This window comes from Poecilia latipinna, unplaced genomic scaffold (assembly GCF_001443285.1).
Source record: "Poecilia latipinna isolate Pla-1442-1.1 unplaced genomic scaffold, P_latipinna-1.0 Scaffold192, whole genome shotgun sequence".
Lineage (NCBI taxonomy): Eukaryota > Metazoa > Chordata > Actinopteri > Cyprinodontiformes > Poeciliidae > Poecilia > Poecilia latipinna.
This window is the reverse complement of record NW_015112808.1, coordinates 109,239-132,522: the sequence shown is the minus strand read 5'-3', so window position 1 is coordinate 132,522 and position 23,284 is coordinate 109,239. Positions and strand designations below refer to the sequence as shown.

The 23,284-nt window shown below is 39.8% G+C and overlaps 1 protein-coding gene across 11 annotated transcripts in view; it reads right to left on the bottom strand.

Moving 5' to 3' along the window:
* auts2a (activator of transcription and developmental regulator AUTS2 a) overlaps positions 1-23,284 on the bottom strand; it is a 360,916-nt gene that overhangs the window by 282,901 nt on the left and 54,731 nt on the right. For all 11 annotated transcript variants that reach the window (XM_015030771.1, XM_015030777.1, XM_015030775.1 and 8 more), the window contains exon 3: positions 13,896-14,108. In XM_015030771.1, the coding sequence (XP_014886257.1) occupies positions 13,896-14,108 (213 nt within the window). The remainder of the gene's footprint in view (positions 1-13,895; positions 14,109-23,284) is intronic.

Below are 23,284 nucleotides of genomic sequence, written 5' to 3'. Positions count from 1 at the left end.
AAAGGAGCATCAAAATTTTTAGATGTGATTTTAGTTTTTTTTTGAAGCATCAATTTGATTTTTTTTTTTTTTTTTTTTTAAACATATGTTAATCGTTATATTTGATGGGATTCTATAGCAGGAAAAAAATCCCCAAAAGCAAACACATCATTGTTCTGATTCATTGTAATTTAAGAATGAGAACAAAGTTGGTCTGAGAGAATTGATCTTCTTTCTTTTGTTTGAAAATTAGCAGGCAAATGGTAAACTACACATTTTTTGTTGAATTTCTTAGAGGGAAAATTTTGTTTTACTATTCCAGATGTGAAGAAGATCAGACACAATGATTTGCTTTTTATTTTGCATCTGTGTGACAAGTGACATAAGACAGCTGAAAACATATGAAGCTAGTAAGAAAAAAAAGAAACAAAAAAAATAAATAAAAAAAGAAAATTTTCTGCCAGCTGTTTTCATTCTGAGAACAAACAAAGCAGTAAAACAGAAGGAATGCGATCAGATTCTATCTCATCCAGGCCTCGCTTAAAACTCAATAATGTATCAGCTTGTTCAACCGCACCGTGAAATCCAACCAGAGCACAGAGAGAACAATATCAGTCCCTTGCCAGTACATTGGTGTATTGCCAGGCAGCTCTGATCATCATTCAAGAATGGAAATACAGTCCAGAAAAAAAACAAAAAAAATAAAAAAATCAGTCGGCGAGGAAAAGAGGGAATTCCTTTAGGTCTGCAAACACGTTGCCTCCTCCGACTCACGTTCACGCTCCGCTTAGCAGGAGTTCAGCGAGAAATTATCAGCATCTGAGAGCGATGTTTCTCACATCAGCAACTACTCTATACATATTCAGACGAAGAGTTTTATGAATAATGTATCTGGCAAATTGATTCAATTTGCTTTACAGTCCAAATAGGAACTGGAGAAGCATTTCATCTCCAAGGCACTCGCAGTTTAAAGGTACTGATGGGATATTCACATTGGCGTTAAAAAAAAACAAAAAAAACAACCCAGCATGTTAGCAAGCTGTTAATTTGAAGCCACTTTGTTTTCATTGACAGAAAATCTCTACTGAAATGCCAATGATTTGGCGTCTCTGTGCTTTTTCCCGTGGCAACCTGCAGTATTAACAGGCTGCTAATCAGAAAAAAAACGTACATACGGTAGCAGAAGGATCCTACAAGTTCAAATAGGTAAAACTTTTAATACAGCTGAATAAATCAACCTTATGTCGCTGCTCTCTTGTGAATACCGTACGTTACATTTCCTCTGGTGGAAATAAAAGCTTCATCCGATCCGCTCCATGTCAGTGCCTGACTAAACTCTCATGCAGGCCAGTTGTGATCCAAGATGTACGATGCTGTTTTTCCTGACAAGCAGTCTGGTATTTTGGGTGTTATTTTTGGACCAGCAACAACAGTGAGTCCTTGTTTCTGTCACTAGTACACACAAACTGATTTCTAATTCAAATTTCATGCAGTAGCATCTGGCTTTGCCTCCAATCCGAGGCTATTTCTCTATGGTTTAAATCACTGTATAAAGCTGAGGCTCACAGTTCTCTTCCACAAATGTGAAACATTACATCTGCATCAACTTAACTTATGCACCGTGTAACACTGATCTGACGTGAGGAGAAATGTCAGCATCCCATCATATTCTGAAAACTACAAGCTATGACGCGGCAACATAAATCAAATCTCATCAAATATGATCTCTTTTGGATTTTATGTGACAGGTCTGTGAGAAATATAAAGATGGGATGTTGTTTCATAACCTAGTCCTGCTTTAAACTCTTACATTTTACTTCTTCTTCCTATCTGACCTGCCTGCTGTGTTCATGTGGTACTTTGTTCTCGTCTGTACGGTGGCTCAGAAGGGCCAACAAATGCAAAAGCCACAACATAACAACACAATCCATAACAGGGCAGCAAAAAAAACACAGCAAAAGTTATGCTAACAGGTTAGCATAACTTTCTTTGTAGCATAATTTTACTTTGGCATAACTTCCATTTTAGCAAAAACTATATTTTAGCATAACTTCTATTTTAGGACAGGCTAACTTTTGCTTTAGCGTAATTTCCGTTTTAGCAATATTTTCATATTAGCATAACTTCTGATTTAGCTTAGGGTAATTTTTGTTTTACCATAAGCTCCATTTTAACATAACTTCTGTTTTGGCAAAAAAATTATATTTTAGCATAATTTCTGTTTTAGGAATGGCTAACTTTTGTTTTAGCCTAAATACTATTTTATCTTAGGCTAATTTTTGTTTTAGCATAAGCTCCGTTATGAGAGATCATAACTTATGGTATAAGCTCTACCATAACTTCCGTGTTTGCATAATTTTCATTTTGACATAGCTTCCACATCAAAAAAGCCATTGTAGCACTCCTTCCCTTTTAGCATAATTTCAATTTTAGCATGACGTCTTTTGTGGCTTTTGTTGTGTTCTTTGGTTGTGGCTTTAGCATTTTCCTGACCCTTCTGGGCCACTGCACTAATGTTCAATAACAAACCTCTGATACCTTCACAGATCACCTGGAATTAGACTGAGATTAAATTACACACAAGCCAGTATCATCTGTTTAGCCAGGGTCCTTTGAAGGGATTTGTATCCGCATTAGGCTGTGCCTGGTTGTTTTTGAAGGGTCTCAGAATAAAAGGGGTTGAATATAAATTCTCACCAACTTTACAGATTTTTATTTGAACCAAAAAAAAAAAAAAATACTATTACAAGTTTTGAACATCGGAAAGTCTCCTTTCTCCAGCTAAATTTTTGTGACAAGGAAAACAAAATATTCACACGCAAAATCAGCTGGAAAATGTACTAATTATATACAGTAGTCACAACAGAGTCCTTTTCAAATGCAACATGGAAGCCACTGTATGAACATTAGCCCTTGTTATTCCACAGAAAGCTACATCACCACTGGGCTGATGGTAATCAAATATCAGAGAATTGACTGGAAATAACTCCTACATGGACAAATTGCTCAGAGGAAATAGTCTACTGTGCTCTAAAAAGACGGAAATGGAGGAAAAGGATCATAGAAATTTTCTCTTTTGCAACTGATGAAAAGCAAATAAAGAGGATTTTCTAGTTCTCGTGCAGATATGAGCTTTCAGATATTGCTCCTCTCTTGGCCGTTTAAGACTCTCTCTCATTTCATGCCATGAAGTAGCACCGCTTCTGCTAACCTCAAGTGCTCATCATGAGCTCATTTTCCAAGTTTAGCAGCTATTTATAGCGCTTGTCACACATTCAGGATTTTCTTTGGATGGATGATTAAAGGACGGGGGGAAAAAATCCTCAGGGGAAGCTTCAAGATTAAAGAACAGAGCCGTTAGATTTGTAAAATAAATGATAGCTCAAACAGAAAAATAAAGCCACTGAGTCTTTTTAAAGGATGAGGCTTGTGCAGTTTTATCTACGTTCTGTGAAGTTCCACTTCAACAACATGACGATTAGAGAGACTTTAAGAATCCGTCATTTCTCCTTCAGCAGTTATAACTATTACGTTACCACTCACTTTAAAGTGAAAATAGATTTTAGTCCGACTGAAAAATGAAGAAGCTGAATTTATGTGGTTTAGGTGATACGAGTGTCCTTTAAATTTTATATCACGTAGTTGGATGTAGTGGATTTAATGTAAAAAAAAAAAAAAAAACTTAGTCCACACATTTTAGACTACTTTGTCTTTATTGGGATTTGGTCCATTCAGTCACCGTCACATGACCAAACAAAAACCACATGACCAACTTTCTCCCCGTCCCTCCAGAAACAAATGGCAAAAATTTGGAAACAAATATTGGCCCAATTTGTTTTGTAGGACTACAGAACAAAAAGATCCAGAGGATCTCAGTCAACCCAGAGCAGGAACTAGAACAAACTCTGAATCGAGAGAAACTCGTCTAAAGAAACTACTCATTACCTCAGATCAACATTTAGGACCGTCTACTTTATAGAACCAAACATGGAGAACCAACATCTGGTTTTATCATATCAAGAATCCAGAGAAATCCCTACTAGTTTATAAATTCTTATTCTTATTAAACATGGGGAACCAATATGTAGTTCTACACTTTCACTTTTTGCAAACGTTTTATATTTTTCTCTTGCTTTCCTTTTATTTTGTTTCTATTTCCTCTAACTCGTGTCAAGCACCTTGATTTGTCTTGTTGCTGAAAATGTCCTGTATAAATAAAGTTACCAGCTTCCTCCCACAGTTTAAAAAAAAAAAAAAAAACCAGACTTCTATCGACCGATACCGATATTAGTGCTGATATGTCGTGCAGGATTGAAGAGTCAAAATGTAAATTGACAGCAGGCCACACTGCTGTCTGAGGTGATACATTTAAGACAGAAGTTGGAATTTATATGAGCTCTAGTTGGTTCCCTAAAACAAATAAAAAAGGGTTTTAATTGTTTACAACAATTTTTGTTGTAAAATAACCCGTTATAATTAAAAGTCTGTTCTATATTGAAGAATTCATTTCACACCATTATTATGCGTTGCCATTCCAGCAGGTCGGATATAAAGAAAGAGGACAAAGTATTGAAGTTGCATTGGGAACTTTGTGTTTCCTTTAGCAGGAGTAAATTCTGGGGAAGAAACAAAAAAAAAAATCTTTCCCATCCAGAAGGGCTCAAACTATCTTGAGCTCTCGTCACTAAGCCTGAGCGCTGTAACCGACAGCAGGCCGGGTTTGAAGCCCGTTTGACTGCGACGGAGCAGGACAACCACGATAAAAGCTTCTTCAAACACTTACAACCCACCGGCCAGCATTGACTGGCAGCTGGAATGGGTCTGGGCTTAAAGTGGCTGACACTTTAAGTACAGCCACTTAATTTTTCATGAGCTGATAGTGGGGGCTGTCAGGAGAGAGATCCAGCACGAGGCTGGATGGTGACCAGCGAGAGCAAATGTTGGCTGTCTTTACTCAGCAGATGTAGAGAGAGTGAGCTATGAAAAAGAGTCAGTCGTGAAGCAGGTCCCCTATCCCTCTCTTTGCTTTCTTAGAGGAGTGACACTTCAAAGGAGCATGTTCTTTTAATGCAAGGCAAGCAGAAAGAGAGAAAAAAGGAAAACCCATTAAACCATTTTCAAAGACATGCTGGCCTAGACGTGTCAAACAGCATCAGGGGGCTCCTGCTACAGACAGGCCTTTGGAAGTAGGAACAACACAGACATACGAGTCATCCGTACGAGATGCAGTGGGAGTGGGCGGAAGCATGAAGTTACTGATACCGAGGTGCGAATGTGCTGTCAGAAGAGCTCGAGCACAGAGGAAAGAATGACAGCGTGGAAAGACCGGTTTACAAAGCATCAGTGCCTACGCCACATACGCACGATCGCAGAGACGCGCACGATCGCGGAGACGATTCAGAGGTTTACAGAGGAGCCGACACGAGCACGCTGCTGTGGAAGGATCTCACAGGCCAGGGCAAAGGGCGTGGCAGAACGTCCAGCACAAGAGATGATGCGATTCGCGATGTTGGGTTTAAAACGACGACGAGAGATGACGTTTTAGAAATATGTTTTCGTGAAAAGTCAAAATGCAGTTTCGTTGTTTGCACATGTTGAATGGTTCACCATTAAGTGCTTTTGAAAATCTGTTATTGAGAAGAGACTGTGTCATCTCAGGTTTGACTAGCCCATATATTGCGCTTTATATCAGGCACGGTCGCGAAACCGGTCGCAATGTATCCCACTATTAAAAGCTGCAGTATGTAAGCAGCTAAAAATGCAACAAATGCTCCGATTTTGCAGACCATCAGGTGTGAAAACACTCTTGGTCTTTGAGCTACACATCATGGTTTTGCAAGAAGGGCCGTTTGAGTCCAGCTAATTGAACAGCTACATTGAAAATGAATGCATAATCTTAAAACAATATCACGTCCAAGGAAGTTACTCCGATTGTGACAATAATGGTGATTCGATATATCGTACAGAAACCTACCCGTGAATCACATATTCCCTTCGGTAAATCCACAGGCCACTGTCAAACACGGAGCAGCGTCGACATGTTCACACATAATGGGCATGTGTCTCAGAATAAGCCACAATGATTTGATTTGATCCAACGCTGCTGCATGAAGAGCCACAGTGACAGTGACGGTTATCATCCCCCACAGGACGGATTTGGCATCTTATCTGACAATCAGGACAATGCTTTTCTTCAAATCTCCTACTGGCTTAAAGGATAAGCTTATTAAGGGTGACCCACAAAGCTGAAAGAGCTGAACATTGCATTACATCGTCAATGGAGATTGACAACCATGGCAAGTTTGCCTCCATCTTGACACAATAAGGGCTTCAGTCCAAATATTTACACAAGGACACAGGAGACAAAACACACACACACACACACAGATATATATAAACCAGCCCCTTGAGAGCAGCCATTAGTGCTTTTAGCTTGATCTCATTACAAGCGGCCTCCAGCAGGTTGAAGTGAAAGTTCAGTGTAGGTAAGAGACTGACGCTGGATAATAACACAGCCGCTGGCAGTCCTAAAGCAGGACTTCTCCATCAGGGCAGGCAGAGTGAGATCCCAGCCAGCTAAAATATCCAGAGAGCCAGAGTTCAGAGCCCTTCAAGTTGACCAGCCGGCCTGCTCGAGACCTCTCTTTGAAGGCTGTTTCAAATCCCAGAGCTGGACAACACTCTGAGCGCCTCAGAAACCATCACGTTCAGCACCGGACATGTTCCATTTAGCTGTTGAGTTATAACCATACAGAGAGAGCATGAACATTTCCCAATAAACAGATCCATAGTGCTACTATATCTTTATCAATAAATCTGTTTTTATCTTATTAGATAAATTTGGGCTGCACAGTGGCGCAGTTGCCTTGCAGCAAGAAGGTTCTGGGTTCGATTCCTGGCCCGGGGACTTTCTGCATGGAGTTTGCATGTTCTCCCTGTGCATGCGTGGGTCCTCTCCGGGTACTCCGGCTTCCTCCCACAGTCCAAAAACATGACTGGGTAATTGGTCTCTCTAAATTCTCCTGTGTGCGCATGGTTGTTTGTGTGCGCTGTGTTGCCAGACTGGCGACCTGTCCAGGGTGACCCCCGCCTCTCGCCCGAAACGTTAGCTTCGGAACGAACAACGCCCCAGACCCCACTAAGGGACAAGGGTGTGCAGAAAATGAATGGACGGATAAATAAATTTGACTTGCCTAAAAACACCGTATTCTAGCACAAAAACTGTTTATCACAAAACATTTTTTTTTCTTTTTTCAAAATTGGCATGTTAAGCAAATTTATTAATTTTTTTATTTCAAATTTGCACAATTTTATGGTTAATAGAAACACAGACGTAGTCTCACTGGTGTTCCGGTGAACAAAGGAGGCCAACTCAAAGCTCCGACCTCAGCCCGGTTAAAAACTGTTTGAAGGATGAGCAGGAAACCGGCCAACTAAAGTGAACTGAGTCTGAAGCTGCTCTATGTTGTTTCTCAGCGAGATTCTCACATTGAAAACAAACCGATTTTTTAATTTTCTTTTTTTTTTTTTTACATTATTGTTCCTCAACTGCTGACAAACAAGAAGACAGACCAGCAGACAGGCAGGAAGGTGGTTGCTCTGAGACATGAGGGGTTCGGAGGAGGGAGATCTAACCTAAGCCCTCCTTGCTCACCCACCACACTCCTTTCCTCATCACCCCAGAGAGCAGATGGGCCTCACAGCACGCTGTTCTGTTTACCAGAGCGACTGTACAAAGCAGCAACCACCACAGGCTCCCACTCTGTCAGTGAGCAGAACAAAGCTTCCTCGGGAAAACATGACAACCTAAGAGACAAAAAGCTGGAAACAACTATTTACATAATGGATAAGGAATGAGAAGGAGAGCGCAAACTTGCTGTGTTTGTTTCTGACGCCATAGCAGAAATTGATACTGTTACCACGGTGACAATGTCCATATATTCAACTTGCATTGTGTCCAGAAAATATCACTTTTTTTTCCACATTTTGTTGTTATTCTCAACTGTATTATAAATTAATATTGTTTTTTTTTTCTCAAAATTCTACACACAAATGTGCAAACTTTTGTTTTGGTGTCTTGGTAGTTTGTTAAAAATAGAAAACCAAAAACATCAGATTCACATAAGTATTCGCAGCCTTTGCTTAATATTTTGCAAATAAAGCTCAAAATTCAGTTTCCACTGATCATCTTCATGTCTCTGCAGCTTGAATGGAGTCCACCAGTGGTAAATTCAGTTGATTGGACTTGATTTGGAAAGGCATACACCTGTTTATTTAAGATCACACAGTAGACAGGCCAGGTCAGAGGTCAAACACCAAGCATGGAATCAAAGGAATGGCCTGTAAACCTCAGACAGGATTGTGTTGAGGCACAAATCTGGAGAAGGATCCAGAAAAAAAAAACATTTCTGCTGCTTTCACTGTTCCAATGAGCTCATTGGCCTCCATCATAGGTGGATGGAGGAAGCTTGGAACCAGCAGGACTCTATCTAAAGCTGAGCAATGAGAGGGGGGCCCTTAGTCAGAGAGGGGACCAAAAACCCAGTGATCATCCTGTCAGAACTCCAGGGTTTCTCTGTGGACAGAGGAGATCCTTCTGGAAGGACAACAGTCTCTTCAGCAATCCACCAATCAGGCCTGGATGGAAGAGCAGCCATTCCTTAATAATAAGGACATGGCAGCCTGTTTGGAGTTGAGCAAAAGGCACCTGAAGGACCTTCTGGTAGAGACGGGCACGCTAGTCAGTGATAAAGGGGAAGATGATTCCAGCAATGTCCGGAGACACCCTGGATGAAAACCAGCTCCAGATCATCTGGATCCCATAGTTCAATGGGACAACGACCCAAAGCACATGGCCAAGACCTCAAAGGAGAAGCTTCAGAATCACTCTTTGAATTTCCTGGAGTGGTCAAACCAGAGCCTGGACTTAAGTTTAATTGAACATCTCTGGAGAGGTCTAAAAAATTGGCAGTTGAACGAATCCATCCAACCTGATAGATCTTGAGAAGAACTGCAAAGAAGACTTGGTAAAACTGCCCAAAGACACGTGAGAAAAATGGTGGCATGACGTTCAAAAAGACCTGAGGCTCGACTTACTGTCAAAGTTGAATCAACAACGTATTAAACAAATGCTGCGAATACCTACATGAATGTTATTTCTTGGTTCTTCACATTGGCACATTTGTGGCAGAATTTTGAGTTTAACATTTTTAGTTTAAGACAAATTTCTGTATCTGTGGGGTGTGCTGGAAAAACGAGGCAAATTCGTGGAGGCCCCACCTCACAGCTTGAATAAGTTAAAGCATCTGCTGCTAGCTAGCTTCTTGGTGCCAAATCCCACAGCACACCCTCCAGGATCTAGTGTAGTCCATGACGTAACAGGTCAAGTTCAGCACAATGATATGACAGCTCAGTGGATGTTAATGCGTCTTCTTGTTTTTGTAAGGACAGACGTGTCATGAGTCACCCCAAAATCAAAACAATATGACTATAGAGCTTGTCTAAAAAAGTTGAGCAAAGTTAATTTAATGCAACACCCTTTGACCTTTCAGGCCTGAGATAGTCATCTCAAGAAAACCAATCTGTAACTTCATATGACACTGGAGACAAGAAACTAATGAAATGACATCAATAGCAGAGAGGCTGGGGATGCTTTTGATTTATTCTGTATCACTAACCACCTTATGTATATTCAGGTTTAACCCCTACCTGGGCTCAGTTTTCAGAGTTGGGTGTAAACTTGGAGGGGAGGCAACATTTGCAGCTTACGACATCCCATAGATCAGCACACTGGGTCAATGTCAAAGAGAAAACGAAAAAGAAAGCAGAAATATTCGAGCCGCGCTGGGAGAGGAATCGAAATGAGGGAAATATAATTATTTCTTTATTCAACAGGAAATGTTCTTCTTTCCTTTTTTGTTCTGTCATTGTGACACTGCTGATAACAGCCGCTGTGCCTTCCGACTGTAGGTTTTCCAAAAATGGAGAATTAAACCTTGATAGAGACGTCTGATATTTATAATGTAACCTTGAATAAGGACAATAGTTTAAGATTTATTTTCGGTGGAGCCAATGAGGAGATTATAGCTCTGCTGGCTAGCTCCGAGAACAAAAAAACAGGAGGTGGCAGGAGGCAAAGACGATGAGCTTTTCAATTATGCAAATGTCATTAAGTGTGACAGAGAAATTCTGCAGTGCGAATGAAGGTTCGCGGGTCAATCTGCATGTTGATAGGAACAAAAAAAACATTGTTCTAAAAGTCTGAGTACTTGCAGCAGCAGTCTGCCTCATTAGGTCATCAAAACCATATTTGATACAACTGGAAGAAACACACAAGGAATTCACTGAGTTTAAAACGTACGCTTTTTTTTTTTTACAGACTTCTTCATTTGTGATGGCCACTAAGAGTTTAAAAGAAGAAAGTTCCACCTGTCAAGAATCTGAACTTAGAAAATACTTGTTGAGTCCTCATACTCAGAGTCCATCCTATTGTACCATCCAACAGAATGGCCTCTTGCTTCGATTATGCGGATAGGCCAGTGGCTTAAAAGCATTCCCGACTCCTCGCTTTAGACGAAATGCCTAAAGCGACACAATCATAAGACTCTATGTGTGTTTTGTAGACTGTAGAAATCCACAAAACACACATGGACTGGATAAGCAAAGGCTTTCTCCCCTTCTCTTGGATTTTGTCTCGTAGATTTTTCTACCGGATCGATCAGCGAACAAATTAGGGCTAATTTTATGAAACATTAAGTCTTTAAGTCCTTTCATGCATAAATTTTGTACATTGCATATATATTGTAATTCATATGGTAGATTTTATGGTCTTGTTTTAGGTTTTAATAAACATAACACCTGTAGACTGGATTTAATTTCCCTATATGCGTCTATTAGTCCTGTAAGAGATCACACAAGCTCAAATAGGCAAAATGTAGGTCAGGCTGCCTTCAGTTGGAGCCACTTGAAGCTTTCAGCATACCCAAGGAAGAGACTCCTCCTGTACAGTCCAGCATGAAATACAGTCATGTTGTTATCAGGTCTTTGCTCTAACATTTGAGTAGCACATGTGTAGGTGAATGTACCTGTACAGGTGAATGTACCTGTACAGGTAACATGTTCTCTCTCCTGGAGCTCACGCAGCTCTTGAATTCACAGCTAAAATAGAGTGACCCTCGTCCAGGGAGATAACAGAGCTCAACCTCAGAGGCTCTCTCTGTGCATGTGGCACTGTGTGCACTTACTGTATGGAACCATAGGAAGGTCTGTAAAAGTCATTGCTGGCAGAAATTTACTGCTGCATCAGGGTAACATAAATATTCATTTGTGACCTTGTTACGTTGCTGCTCATAAAAAAACCTGCTTCAACAGACTCGTTTGTATGCTCTCGTCACCGAGAAGGCATACTTCACACTGAGATCACTTTGTCTATATTGATTCACTTTCTACTTTAATGAGCTATGATAGCTTCATGTTATGGAAGTGTTTTGGAAATAAAGGAATGCAAAACAAAGTGGTGACAGAAATAATTCATTGTATTATTTTTGCCACTATAAGGGACTGAATAGGATATTGTTCTGTTTCCATTGCTACCCAGGACTACAGTGGTTCAGACACATTGCTGTCAGCACCACAACCATGCAAAGTTGGTGCTTACAGAGGCATCAACTTTGCATGGTTTCTGTACTCACCATAGAGCTGAGACTTGTCAAAGTGTTCAATGACATCTGCTTGAATACAGACTGTGGAAAAACCACAAGTGCTGGTTCTGTTAGACCTCAGCGCAGCTTTTGACACTGTTGACCATGATACATTATTGAAACCACTGGAGAATTGGACAGGACTCTCAGTACTCAATTGGTTTGAATCTTACATAAAGAACAGGAATTTCTTTGTTTTAATAGGTAACTTCTCATGGAAGTGGACAGAAGTGACATGTGGGGTACCACAAGGCTCACTCCTAGGACCCCTCTTATTTAGTATCCAAATGGTCCCACAAGCTTGGGTTATTACAGGAAATAAGATTAGTTAGGAAGACCGATCAAATCACCCCAATTTCCAGAATAGACTTTAAAATACTGTAGATAGTTTATAAATCAACAGATTTGTAATCAACCCATTACAAATCTGTTGTTGTACCAACCTTCCAGATCTCTCAGGTCTTCTGGTTCTAGTTCTGCTCTGCATCCCCAGAACCAGAACCAAACATAGAACTCTAGAGTTCAGCTTCTATGCACCACAAATCTGGAACAGACTTCCAGAAAAAAGCAAAACCGCCGAAACATTAAGTTCCTTTAAATCAAGGCTAAAACCCCACCATCTAGAGTTGATTTTGAACCGTAGTAAATGGAAGATTGACCAACATATTTGATGCGTGTTGAGGGTTTTTAATGATTTCATGCATCAAAATTTAAAGGTTATTACTGGTTTCTCAATTGTTGACTGTATGGTGTCTATTTTAATGACTTCTTATTGTTGTATTTTTAAGATGTAAAGCACTTTGAACTGCCTTGGTGCTGAAACGTGCTAAACTAATAAACTTGACTGATCGATCGTTTGAGTAACTGTGTCAATAAAAATCCCCAAACAACCAAAAACAAATAATAAATGTGAAATAAAAACCACACACAACTGAAACCATAAATACAATGGAATAAAATGTCTCTGTAAACAAAAATGCCTTTCAAGAACATTTATCACTACAATGATTATCTGATGTTGTCTGTTGATTTATCACTTCACACCCAAATGAAACATTTGTTTGTGGTTATGATGTGGCAAAAAGTGAAAAAGGGGGCTGCCAATATTTTACGCATTAATGGAATTCGATTTTTTTTATTTTTTTGCTGTATATGTGAAGAAAGCACCGCTCGCTGTCGGCACACGAAATGCTCCTGAGGGTGAAATAACTTAAAGTGTATGTGCAACACGGCTGCAGTGCAATCAGCACAGCAGGTTCTTAAAACAGCTTATGATTATGGAGTCAAAGCAGCAACCATCACTTCTGCTGAAGAAATACTTTCGCCCCCCCCTACGAAATCTGAAGAGCTTTTATGAATAAATCACGAGATTTTGTCTGAAAAATAGCAAAGCATGACAGCAGAGACGCAATGTCAGCAATGTGGCTGCGCTAGTGTGAGAAAAAAAAAAACAAAACAACTAACTATATATGTCAGCTCCCTGCTGTGACAGCAATATTAATATTGTCGTATCCATACGGAGGAATGTTGAAATATTAGCACTGCTGTCAGCCGATTAAAATATTTAATCCCATTAATAACACACTGACAATGTGATTAATCCCTACGCCTAGCTTTGTAAGTCTGAAATATAAATATGCACGTCCCTCCTTCTGTCTCACTGCAACCAGTTAAAATGCAAAATGAGCGACCAGCGAAATTCATGCACGCGAAATTTCAAGGTTGCAACATGCCCAACTTTTGTCGTTTCCCTGTGTGTCGAGTCCATAACCTGCTGCCTTTCGGTCAGAATAGGCAGTTCAATTAATCTGCATTATGTAACTCTCAGGCTTTAAAACTTTCAGATTAATCACATGCTTTACCGCACGATTAACCACATTCACCGCCAACACATCTGAATGCTAACAGCCCTAATTATTAGCCAAAACTGCTCACTATTACTTAGGAAACACCAAGTCAAATAAAGTGACGGGAAACATACAGCATGAACTTGTAGTTGTGGGACGGATGACGCCGAAAACAAAGTTCTGCCACAACAAGAGCCGACTTGTGGAAAGTTTTTCCTGAAACTCTAAACCGCTAATCTGACTTTACACATTACCTGACAAGGTGAGCCGTCCTCTTATTTATAGCTGCCCATAAAAGTAATTGACAGCTCTCATTTCTACACTACAATCCACGCAGAAATACGTTCACGCATCAATGCACTTAGCTCACCGTCGCGCGCTTCTTCTTCAGGCGTTTCTTCTTCCTCTTCCCCTGTGTGTGCGCCAGGCGGGGGTTGTTCTCCTGGTCTGACGACTGGTGCTGGTTGTGGTTGTTCCTGCATGACTCCAGGCTTAAGCCGTTGGGCAGTTTGGGAGGTTTCTTCTTGTGCAGGGGGCCGGCTTGGCTGTTTCTGCTCTCCTGGGGCGCCAATGTCATGTTCTTCTGTAAAGAAAGACAACAGCAGGAAGCCAAGTTAAAAAAAAAAAAAAAGAAAAAGACATTTGATTCTCCACAAAAGCAATGCGTGTGACAGCACAAATCAGTCATAACGGTGGCCTTAGAGGACTCTGCAACCGTCGGTGGTTTGTTTTTCTATATCAGAGAAACCTGCTGGCAGACAGAGGAAAACTCATAAAAATCCATTTTGACATAAACCCAACATCTCCAATGAGCGTTGTAAAAGTTGTTCTAAAATATATTTATGGTGCAGAAAGGATTTAAGATCCAGAGTGGAGGACGTTCTCCTGCAGAGAACGGGAGCAACAAGAACGTCCTTCATCAATTTTCCCTACATTTTTTTCTCCTCCCATTGGTTGTACAAAGACAGAGAGGAAAAAAGAGACTCCAGCTGCATTTAAACCAGAGCGACTGAGCATGAAACCTGATTCTATCGATGCACAAGGGATTCCTGAGCTTGTTTAGCCGCAGTGGAAATCACTTCCTGTCCACAACTGTGCATGCAGACAAAACAGACATCGGATGCTGAGCAGAATTGGCCGGGTTTCAACTCGACTGGCGCTCAAAAATCCAAAATGATGAACGCCTTATACCTACGTACCACGTAATGCTGACTCAGTGCATCTCAAATAGTGGAGCTTAAGTGTCAGTGCGATGATTTATTTATTTATTTTTTTTTGTATTTGTAGTAGTCATTTTTAGTGGTTGAACTTCAAACAGGCCTCAAGCCACTAGGTGGCAGCAGTGCTCACACTGATCTTCTAAACCAGAGGTTCCCAAACTGTGGGGCGCGCCCCCTAGGGGGGGCGCTGTGTCATTGCAGGGGGGATGCGGGAAGCCATCTGGATGAAAAAAACAAAACCAAAACATGAACACTGTATGCGCTGGATTTTTACCTTAGAATGGCCAACTCGCTGTTATTCCTGTGTCAATTTGATACAGTAGAGGCTTCCACACTTCCCATATTTGTGTCTTTTATCAGCAGTTAAAACTGTTTAATCCCTTGTTAACATGTTGTAACCTGTTTTTCCGAGCCGCCTTTAACATGAGCGCTACGACGCTCGCGCTGGGTTTCCACCTGTGAAGGAGACCTGCTGCTGCTGTGCGGAGCTACGTAGGTTTGTGTTAGAATCACGGCAGCAAACCAGCAAAACGCAAAGAGCTTTTCACAGTTTTTCCCTCCAAACTAACAGACTGAGTTGAGTAAAGCTGCTGGATGCAGGTAATGTTAGCTAAAAGATGGCTTGCTAATGTTGGCTACCGATGTTGGTGTCTATTTTCAGCTACGTACATTCATTTTGCCCCCAAAAAAGTCGATGCCCCCGTCGTCACACGGGTCGTTTCAACCAGACAGCCATTTGTAATCCATGGAGGGGGGCAGAAGAAAAAGTTTGGGAACCACTGTTCTAAGTGATAGAAGAAGTAACCTATGATGCCAGGGACACTGGTGTTCAGAGCTGAAGGAGGAGAAGAGATGGAGAAATTTGTGAAATGAAAAATGGCAGAGGTGACAGAAGGTTCACTGTGAATGTAAAATGTTATTCACTTTTTGTCTAGTTTGATAAGCTAAAGATAAGCTAAATATTGTTAAGCAATTGTTTACCAATTACAAGAGGAATAGGTGAATAAAGCCGGCAAGCAATGTTTAGAGTCAAGAAGAGTTTTAAATATTACTGTGTTTAATTTAAAAATGCATATTGCAGTGAACTATTTGTACTTTTTCTCCTTTGAGAATCACACAGACTGAGCGTTGTTGACTAAATGTTATAAATCAAAAATAATAAGCTGAATTTCGTTTTAAGACTTTAAAACAATTAAATGAGGCGCAGCGTCTTCATTTTTAAGTCATCACAGCTTGTTTTATTGCTCTGTTTTGTATGCAGAATGCTGGTGCCAGAAATGTATACAAAGGTTTTGTACAGATAAATAATTCAATATCAGGTTCTCAATGATATTCAAAATGTATGTTCTCCAATGGGGCATTACAGAACATAATTGAGAACCTGACAAAAGACTAAGTTAGTAATATTAAATATCTGAAAGTTGTCCCGTCAGACCGTCAGTTTCCAAAACACATGCACTAAACAAGCGCACGCAGGGTCAGTGCGACCCCGCCAGAAAACAAAGTAAAATACCCTACGTGATCTACGTGACTTTTAACCCTCCAGTGTCTTTAAAAACTGCAGGAGGGTTAAAAGGAAGCTGTATTTCTGACTTTATAGCCAACTGCAGCGAAGGCTGGATGCATAATGGGAAAGTTGTTATATTTTATTCTTTTGAGTGTTTGGCCTCTGTAATGGAACGTGCTGAAATTGAAATGCAGGCGGCTTTGTGGAGACCTCCGAGTTGAGGTAAAGGTCAGCATACTCCAGGGCAGAGCTCAGCAACCTTTCAAATCCAAAGAACCATTTTTGCCGTCGTTCCTACCAAACAGGGCTTGTTTAGAGTCACAAAGTCTACTTGACCTACACGAGAAAAAGAAACATATAATGCATACTATCTGGAATACATGGATCGATGTCTTTTATTTACTGAAAATGAGAAAATATGAAGCACACAGTTTTCAGCCGAATGACACAAAAGATAAAAGAAGTTTCTTTTGTACCTTAAGAGTCGTTCTGTGCAGAGGCAGCATAAAACAGAGAACTTAGCCTTTCTGATTGCCTTTACATGTGAAACCTTTGCACATTTTCAGCAACATCTAAGAAACACAAAACCCTCATTATTCTAATTCTCAAGAAAAGATGCTGAATACAAGTTAAAATGTGCAATGTGTAATTTAGTTTTAATATATCACTATAATTCCGTTTTACTGTGAATGCTTTCCAACATTCACTGTGACTTTATCTCCAAAACATAATTTATGAGCACTCGTGGCAGAAAATGTAGGAAAAAAAATCATTTTAACACCAATAATTAAAAGAGAAATCAGCCATAAATCGTACACGTTCAGTTTTATAAATCACATTTTGTTGCACAAACTACACTGAAAGGAGCGCGGATGATAATCCCCACTGGGAGATTTTTCATTACATCAGATGATCTGGAGTGAAATCTGGTTAATTTTTGTCAGATCTACCAGTACAACAAAAAGGAATCACAAAAGAAGCTTTTGTTTTAGGTTAATTTCACAACGGACATCAGATTTTGTTGTCCATCTGGACTTCTTCATGGAGTTTTGTTCACTTGAGTAATGTGTACAATAGTCGTCGGTGGTCTAAAGCAGCAGATGATGCCAACATCTTAAGTCGATGGCTGACAGGCATCACAGTGGTGAGCCAACATCAACCCTTACAGCAGGCGCACTTAGCCACTTCCACACCATTTTTAATTAGCACAGATGGCCAGGCAACACTGTAAGAAATACAGCTTTATTGCATTTGAGCTGCTAGTGAACGCATAAAAAAAAAACAAAAAAAAAACAGTGATCTGAGGACGCTGAAGTTATTTAAGGTCTAAAACTTGTATGAACAGGCTCATAACACTGACTACAAGAGTAAAGGACTAGCCTATTTACCATAGCCACCGACACGGGAGTCAATGATAAGTTAGCTTTGAGCGGAAATTCATTTAGAGGGTATGAAAGTAAAACTGCAGTAAAAATGAACATTTCTCTGGAAAAATATTCTTAACAAAATCAGAGTGACAGGATGAGAGGTGGACCAATCAGAGCTGAGGATGACAACATTGAAAGCATCCCAGACCCTCCTGCCGCGAGAAGTCATTATCTATATTAGAAGCAGAGGTGACATCATGCCACTCTGTTACATAGAAGTCACCATGAAGCAGAGTGGTTAGCGCTAGCTTTAAAGATTGACAGAGTTTATATTTTAACTCATCTGTGCCAACTGACATTAGCAATTATTGCAGCTACTAGCATTAATCAAAACACATTCTGGTAGTGTAGATTTCATCCAAACGCATTTTAAAAATGTCAACCTTTACGAAATATAAATAAAACGGCACAACTGTTGAGCCTAGAGACAGCACCCAGACCTTATCTTGTAAATTAGCCGTCTTTGTGCAAAAACTACCGCAGATGAACTCGTAGACACCTAAACAAAAGAGCAAACGGAGAAACTACTTCTCTATTTTAGAAAACAGGGCAGTAGTTGCTAACTAAGGATTTTGCCCCCCCAGTGTTTTGGCACATTAAATTTCATGAATAGTTGTGGTCTGACAATTTAGTTTAATCATTGTTCTATTTTTTTTTTTTTAAACTAATGAACTAAACTTGGATGCGGGAAGTAAATGCTACATTTTTAGTCCCACCTTCCTTTTTCCTCATAGGAAATCAAAGACAAATGGATGAGATCGCAGAACGCATGTGAATGTAGAAACTGCCACGTTTACATTCTGTCACTCAAAGCCCCTTTTATCCGGCAGCAGATGAAACGGTTTTGATAAACACATTTGACAGCGCAGGTTTGATGGACTGTCAGAAGACCAGGAACCGACTTGTGGAAGCAGCAATGTTGCCGAGCGGAGCGCTTGTGCCGGAGAAGAAGCAGAAAGCAATCCGACTTAATTTAGACGGCTGCATGCAGGCCTCACAGTCACAGCATGACTTGAATCTGATTCAGGCGGCCGGTGGCGGCAAGAATATATCAATAACCTGATCAAACACTGGGCAGAATGTTATCATTTATGGACCAGCAGCACTGAGAGATATGCTAGTAGCAACTTACTGCAGGTAAGTTGAGGGAATGTCCATAACTGTGACCCGACTGGCAGTGTGGGTGGCCTACCAGGGAGACTTCCTAACCCATACATATATCTGTGGTTTAGTATTAGCCGATACAGAAAAACAAGTGCTGCACTGACTCAAAATGTAGTTTTTTATTTTTTTATTTTAATAGACATAAATGTACTGAATTACTAATTTATTTGACAACTCGGCACCATTACAGCACATTTAAGTACACCAGAAATGTCACAGGCTTGGTCAAACGCACAAAAACGACAACTTTAATTTGTTCAGGCAGAGCGACAACAACCAATGAGAGATAGATAATAAAGAAACTAAAACGGAAAACAATAGGTTCACTATCTTGGTCAAACATGTAAAAAATAAACTGCAGCAAACTTTCACGAATACCCAATCTAGAACTTTTTTCCAATATTAGGACCGATACGGATAATAATATTTGATCGGTGCATTTCTACCACCTACAGCCCCAATTTTGTTCTGTTGTTTGACTCAACAAAATGAATGAGACCTGAATGTTTCAGTAGGTATCCAGTTGGAAGATTATAATCTATATTTTTTGTCTGATACGCAATTTGCTTAATGTGTCGCAACACAATGGTCTTGTCTGTAGATTAAAGGGGTGTGTGGATATTAAAAACCCTTATCACATTAAACTAAACCTAATGCAGCTTTATGCACATAACGCTCCACCTTCCTAAAGCTTTGATCCTGTAACAAACGCAATTTATTTAATCTCATTCTACACAATGCAGGCGCTCTGTCTGCGCCAATAAAGAGTCACTCGCCTCAGCATGTCAAATGTTTGGAGCGGCTCCAACTGAGAACCACATAATTCTGTTCATATCTATTTAACCACCTCATGCACTCACATTTAACACTGAACTCTCATCTCCATTCATGACGCTTGGAAAAAAAATTAAATGTGACACTACATCACAGTAACGCACACACTCTATAGAGCTAATGTTTTAAAAAGAAAACATTTCTTCAGCATGTTTTAATCAACTTTTAACTTGTTTTTAGATGCAGTCATCTTATACAATCTCTATCTTGGATCAACAATGATTCCATTGCAGCTGTAATGACAACCGACTTTGACTACCTTTTTTTTTTTTTTTACATCATATGGAAAGAGTTAACATGATAATTGCAATACTAATGGTTTTTATATTTTTGGTTTAAATATTCAGTTATTTCTTAAAAGATTTCTAAAACTTGACCTTTTGCAAGGAAGTTTTGCTTCCGTCTTACACCTGGATACCGTTCCTTACACAGATTCCCTGTATTTATTGGACAAGCAAAAAAGAAAAGAAAGAAAAAAGAAAGATGAGCCAGAGTCCCATCAAATCCTACCTTTAGCCCAGCAATTATACCACGTAGCCCAAAGTGAACTTCAGAGTTGGCAGACGGTGCATATAAGGAATGAAATCACAGCCAATTTTCCATTATACACAGCTAAGAATAAATCCTCCACTACTCTAAAACAAGCAGTTGCTCACTGACAGACCACCCTGAAGTATGCTTTGTGTCTCTGCAGAGCATCATTTCACCAGCATTACTGTTGTCAAGAAAGAAAGAAAGAAAAAAGAAAAAGAAAACATGGAACAGAAGCGAGTTTGAAAGGCGTGCTCCAAACACTGACTCATGAAATCATTTCTGAAAGCCCCGATTCACTCATAGAAAAACAAGAGCATGCATCAACTAATCTCGTTTGCCTTTCCGCCCACTCTCATCCAAGGCAAATAATGCAACATGACATGCATTGTCGGAACAGAAAATAAGAGAAAACTTATGATGGGACTCAGAAGGAATCGCTCGGCGCCAACACTGACAGCAGCGGCCGTGCACAGAGACGATATTTGCCGGCGTTTAGTCTGAATGTTTACCTACAGGAAACCTCGGCAAATTAACAAAGCCAGAACAGACGGATTTTTAATTATCTTTTCTATAAAGCTAAACTAGGATGAATGTAATTACATTTAAGGTCAGCAGACATGCCCACGGCGTCCGTGTGTCCAGGTATCGAGTGAATTATTGCCTCTCAGGGAAAAAAAAAAACACCCATGAATGTCTATAATTGAAAATGTTGAAAATACAAATGAAAAAGAAAATAAGAAAAGTTTCAAAGGGCTCTGTGTTGAGTCTGTGCTATATGTTAGATTCTGACACAATAGGAAACGTGTTTAAGACACAAAAATTGTCATAGGTGATTGGTTACAGTTTTATTTTATGATGTCTTCATCATGTATTGGTGTCATCAATCACAAGGCTCCCCACTGCAGTTTTGTTTGGGAGGCTCAAAATTCCCCTCGCTGCACACTTTGAATACAATCAGTGTCACCATGATTAACCGTTTTTAAATTCAGTCAATCGTTTTTGTTAATTTTTTTTTTTTTTTTTCATAATCCACTGTAGTTGTAAGTGTAGCACGTTCAGCTTCGGGCTTTTCCACTTTGCGTGTTTAGCGAATCAGACGATGTAGAGTTGGTTGGGAGCAAAGCGAATAAGACTTGTGATGTAAATTGACAGGATGTAAAAATTCATTTTAAATTAACATTCAACATTTTATACAGACGGTCAGAGACGCTTGCGCTTGGGGTTGCAATCCTAAGATTTAAAACAACACGTAACAGCTCTTCTGTGCTGTATGCTAGCCTGTTAATCTAAGTTTTAACACCAAAGCAACACATTATTGGTCTAAGGACGTAGATTGATGAAGCTACAGAAGGAGATGCAAAGCTAACCTATTTTTGGTTAAATAAAAAAAAAAAAAAAAAAAAATCACATGCACTTGTCCAATCAAACATAAATACACTGATAAAGGTGGATAAATGTGTCAGGCCCTAGTAGAGAGCGGAGTATGTTAACTCCAACCATCTTGTTGAGCAGTGAATTGTCTCTAATGCCTCAGAGTCCCTGCCTGATTATCACATTTCCAGCCCGTGGTTAAGAGCATTAAGCCCACTCTAAGTGGTGAGTCAAACACATTATCAGAAAATTCACCACTGTTGTTTCCCATGATGCAATCAGTTAGAAGTTCAGTTCGGAGCGTTGAACTGCTGCCTCTGTGTGTGTAAGGGTTCACGCCTCGCCGAGCAGGAAGCACCGACTCCATCTCTCGTAGCCCCTTAAGCCCGAGCCTTGATTGCAAGTGTGCAGAACTGACTTTTAGACACCAATGTAGAGGATGAAAATCTTTTATTTTTACGATTTCGTGTGGTCGGCAGATTAAAGGTTTAGAAAACATAAGAGTCAGTGGGCGGAAAAAGGGCTTAGAACAGTATAAACGTCGAGATTCTTTAAGCTCAACAGAATTAGTGGCTCCACGTCACTCCGACCAACCATATGGGTGGTCCTGCCGCCTATAATTTGAACTCAAATTAGACTCAGTTCGTTGATTTTTTCCCCTTTTATTCCCCCCCCCCCAATATCCCATTATTTTAAAGGATGTTTCATGTTAAAACTCGTAGTGAACTATGTGGGTAGAGACTGTGTATAACAGGCAGAGTGAGGACTAATGAGTTCATACCGACTTCATGGGTCCATTGTCCCCTCCACTGCACACACAGATTCTCAGAATCTGATACACTGAAGATTACGACTACTAGTAGTATTTTGTCAATTTCGCAGCTGTTTCCATTAAGTAAGAAACTCAATTAAAATCACACGTGAATAAGTTTGTCCACGCGAAAAGTCGTTAACATCATCCTCCAACTACTTCCTGTTGTCGTCTTCTTCGTGGTTTGCGCCAGTGGCAACATCCAGTTGTTGATCATGTGACTCGGCTGATGCGAAATAGTGTTTCCACTGCAGTTTTGCGAAATAAACCAACTTCGACACGACCAAAAATAAATAAATAAATACATAAAAATCACCTCATCCTAGCGCCAAAACTTTTTTAATTAAAAACTTTAGATATTTATATATATAAACTGCTGTGTTTGCATTAAGCAAATCTATTTTCAAAATGTCAAATTGCGTAATTATGTGGTCAACGGAAACACAGCTACAGTTATATGTCCAGGTCTAGCTTTGTTTTGTTTTTCCTTTTTTTATGAAAGTATATTGTAAACTTGTATGTCTGGATGCCAACAAGGTTGGTCATTTCAATGGAAAATGAATCTATAGTCCTTTAAGCATACACATCCCTACGAGGGTTTTATCCTAGAGCAGCGTTTATTCATGCACTCACACACAGACTGGTAGGCAACTTGAGGTTAAGTGCTTAATTGTTGGATTACGCTCTCAGTGTGTTCGCATTATCTTGGTTCAACACTTCAATCTTGTTTTCTGTAGCCGAGGAAGGGCTGATGGTGTACACAAGCTCGTCTTTTTCAGGTTAGATACCCTGAGTGAGAGCTCATGAACTTATTTTAAACATCAAAATTATATCTGTCCAAATATATATATATATATATATATATATATATATATATATATATATATATAT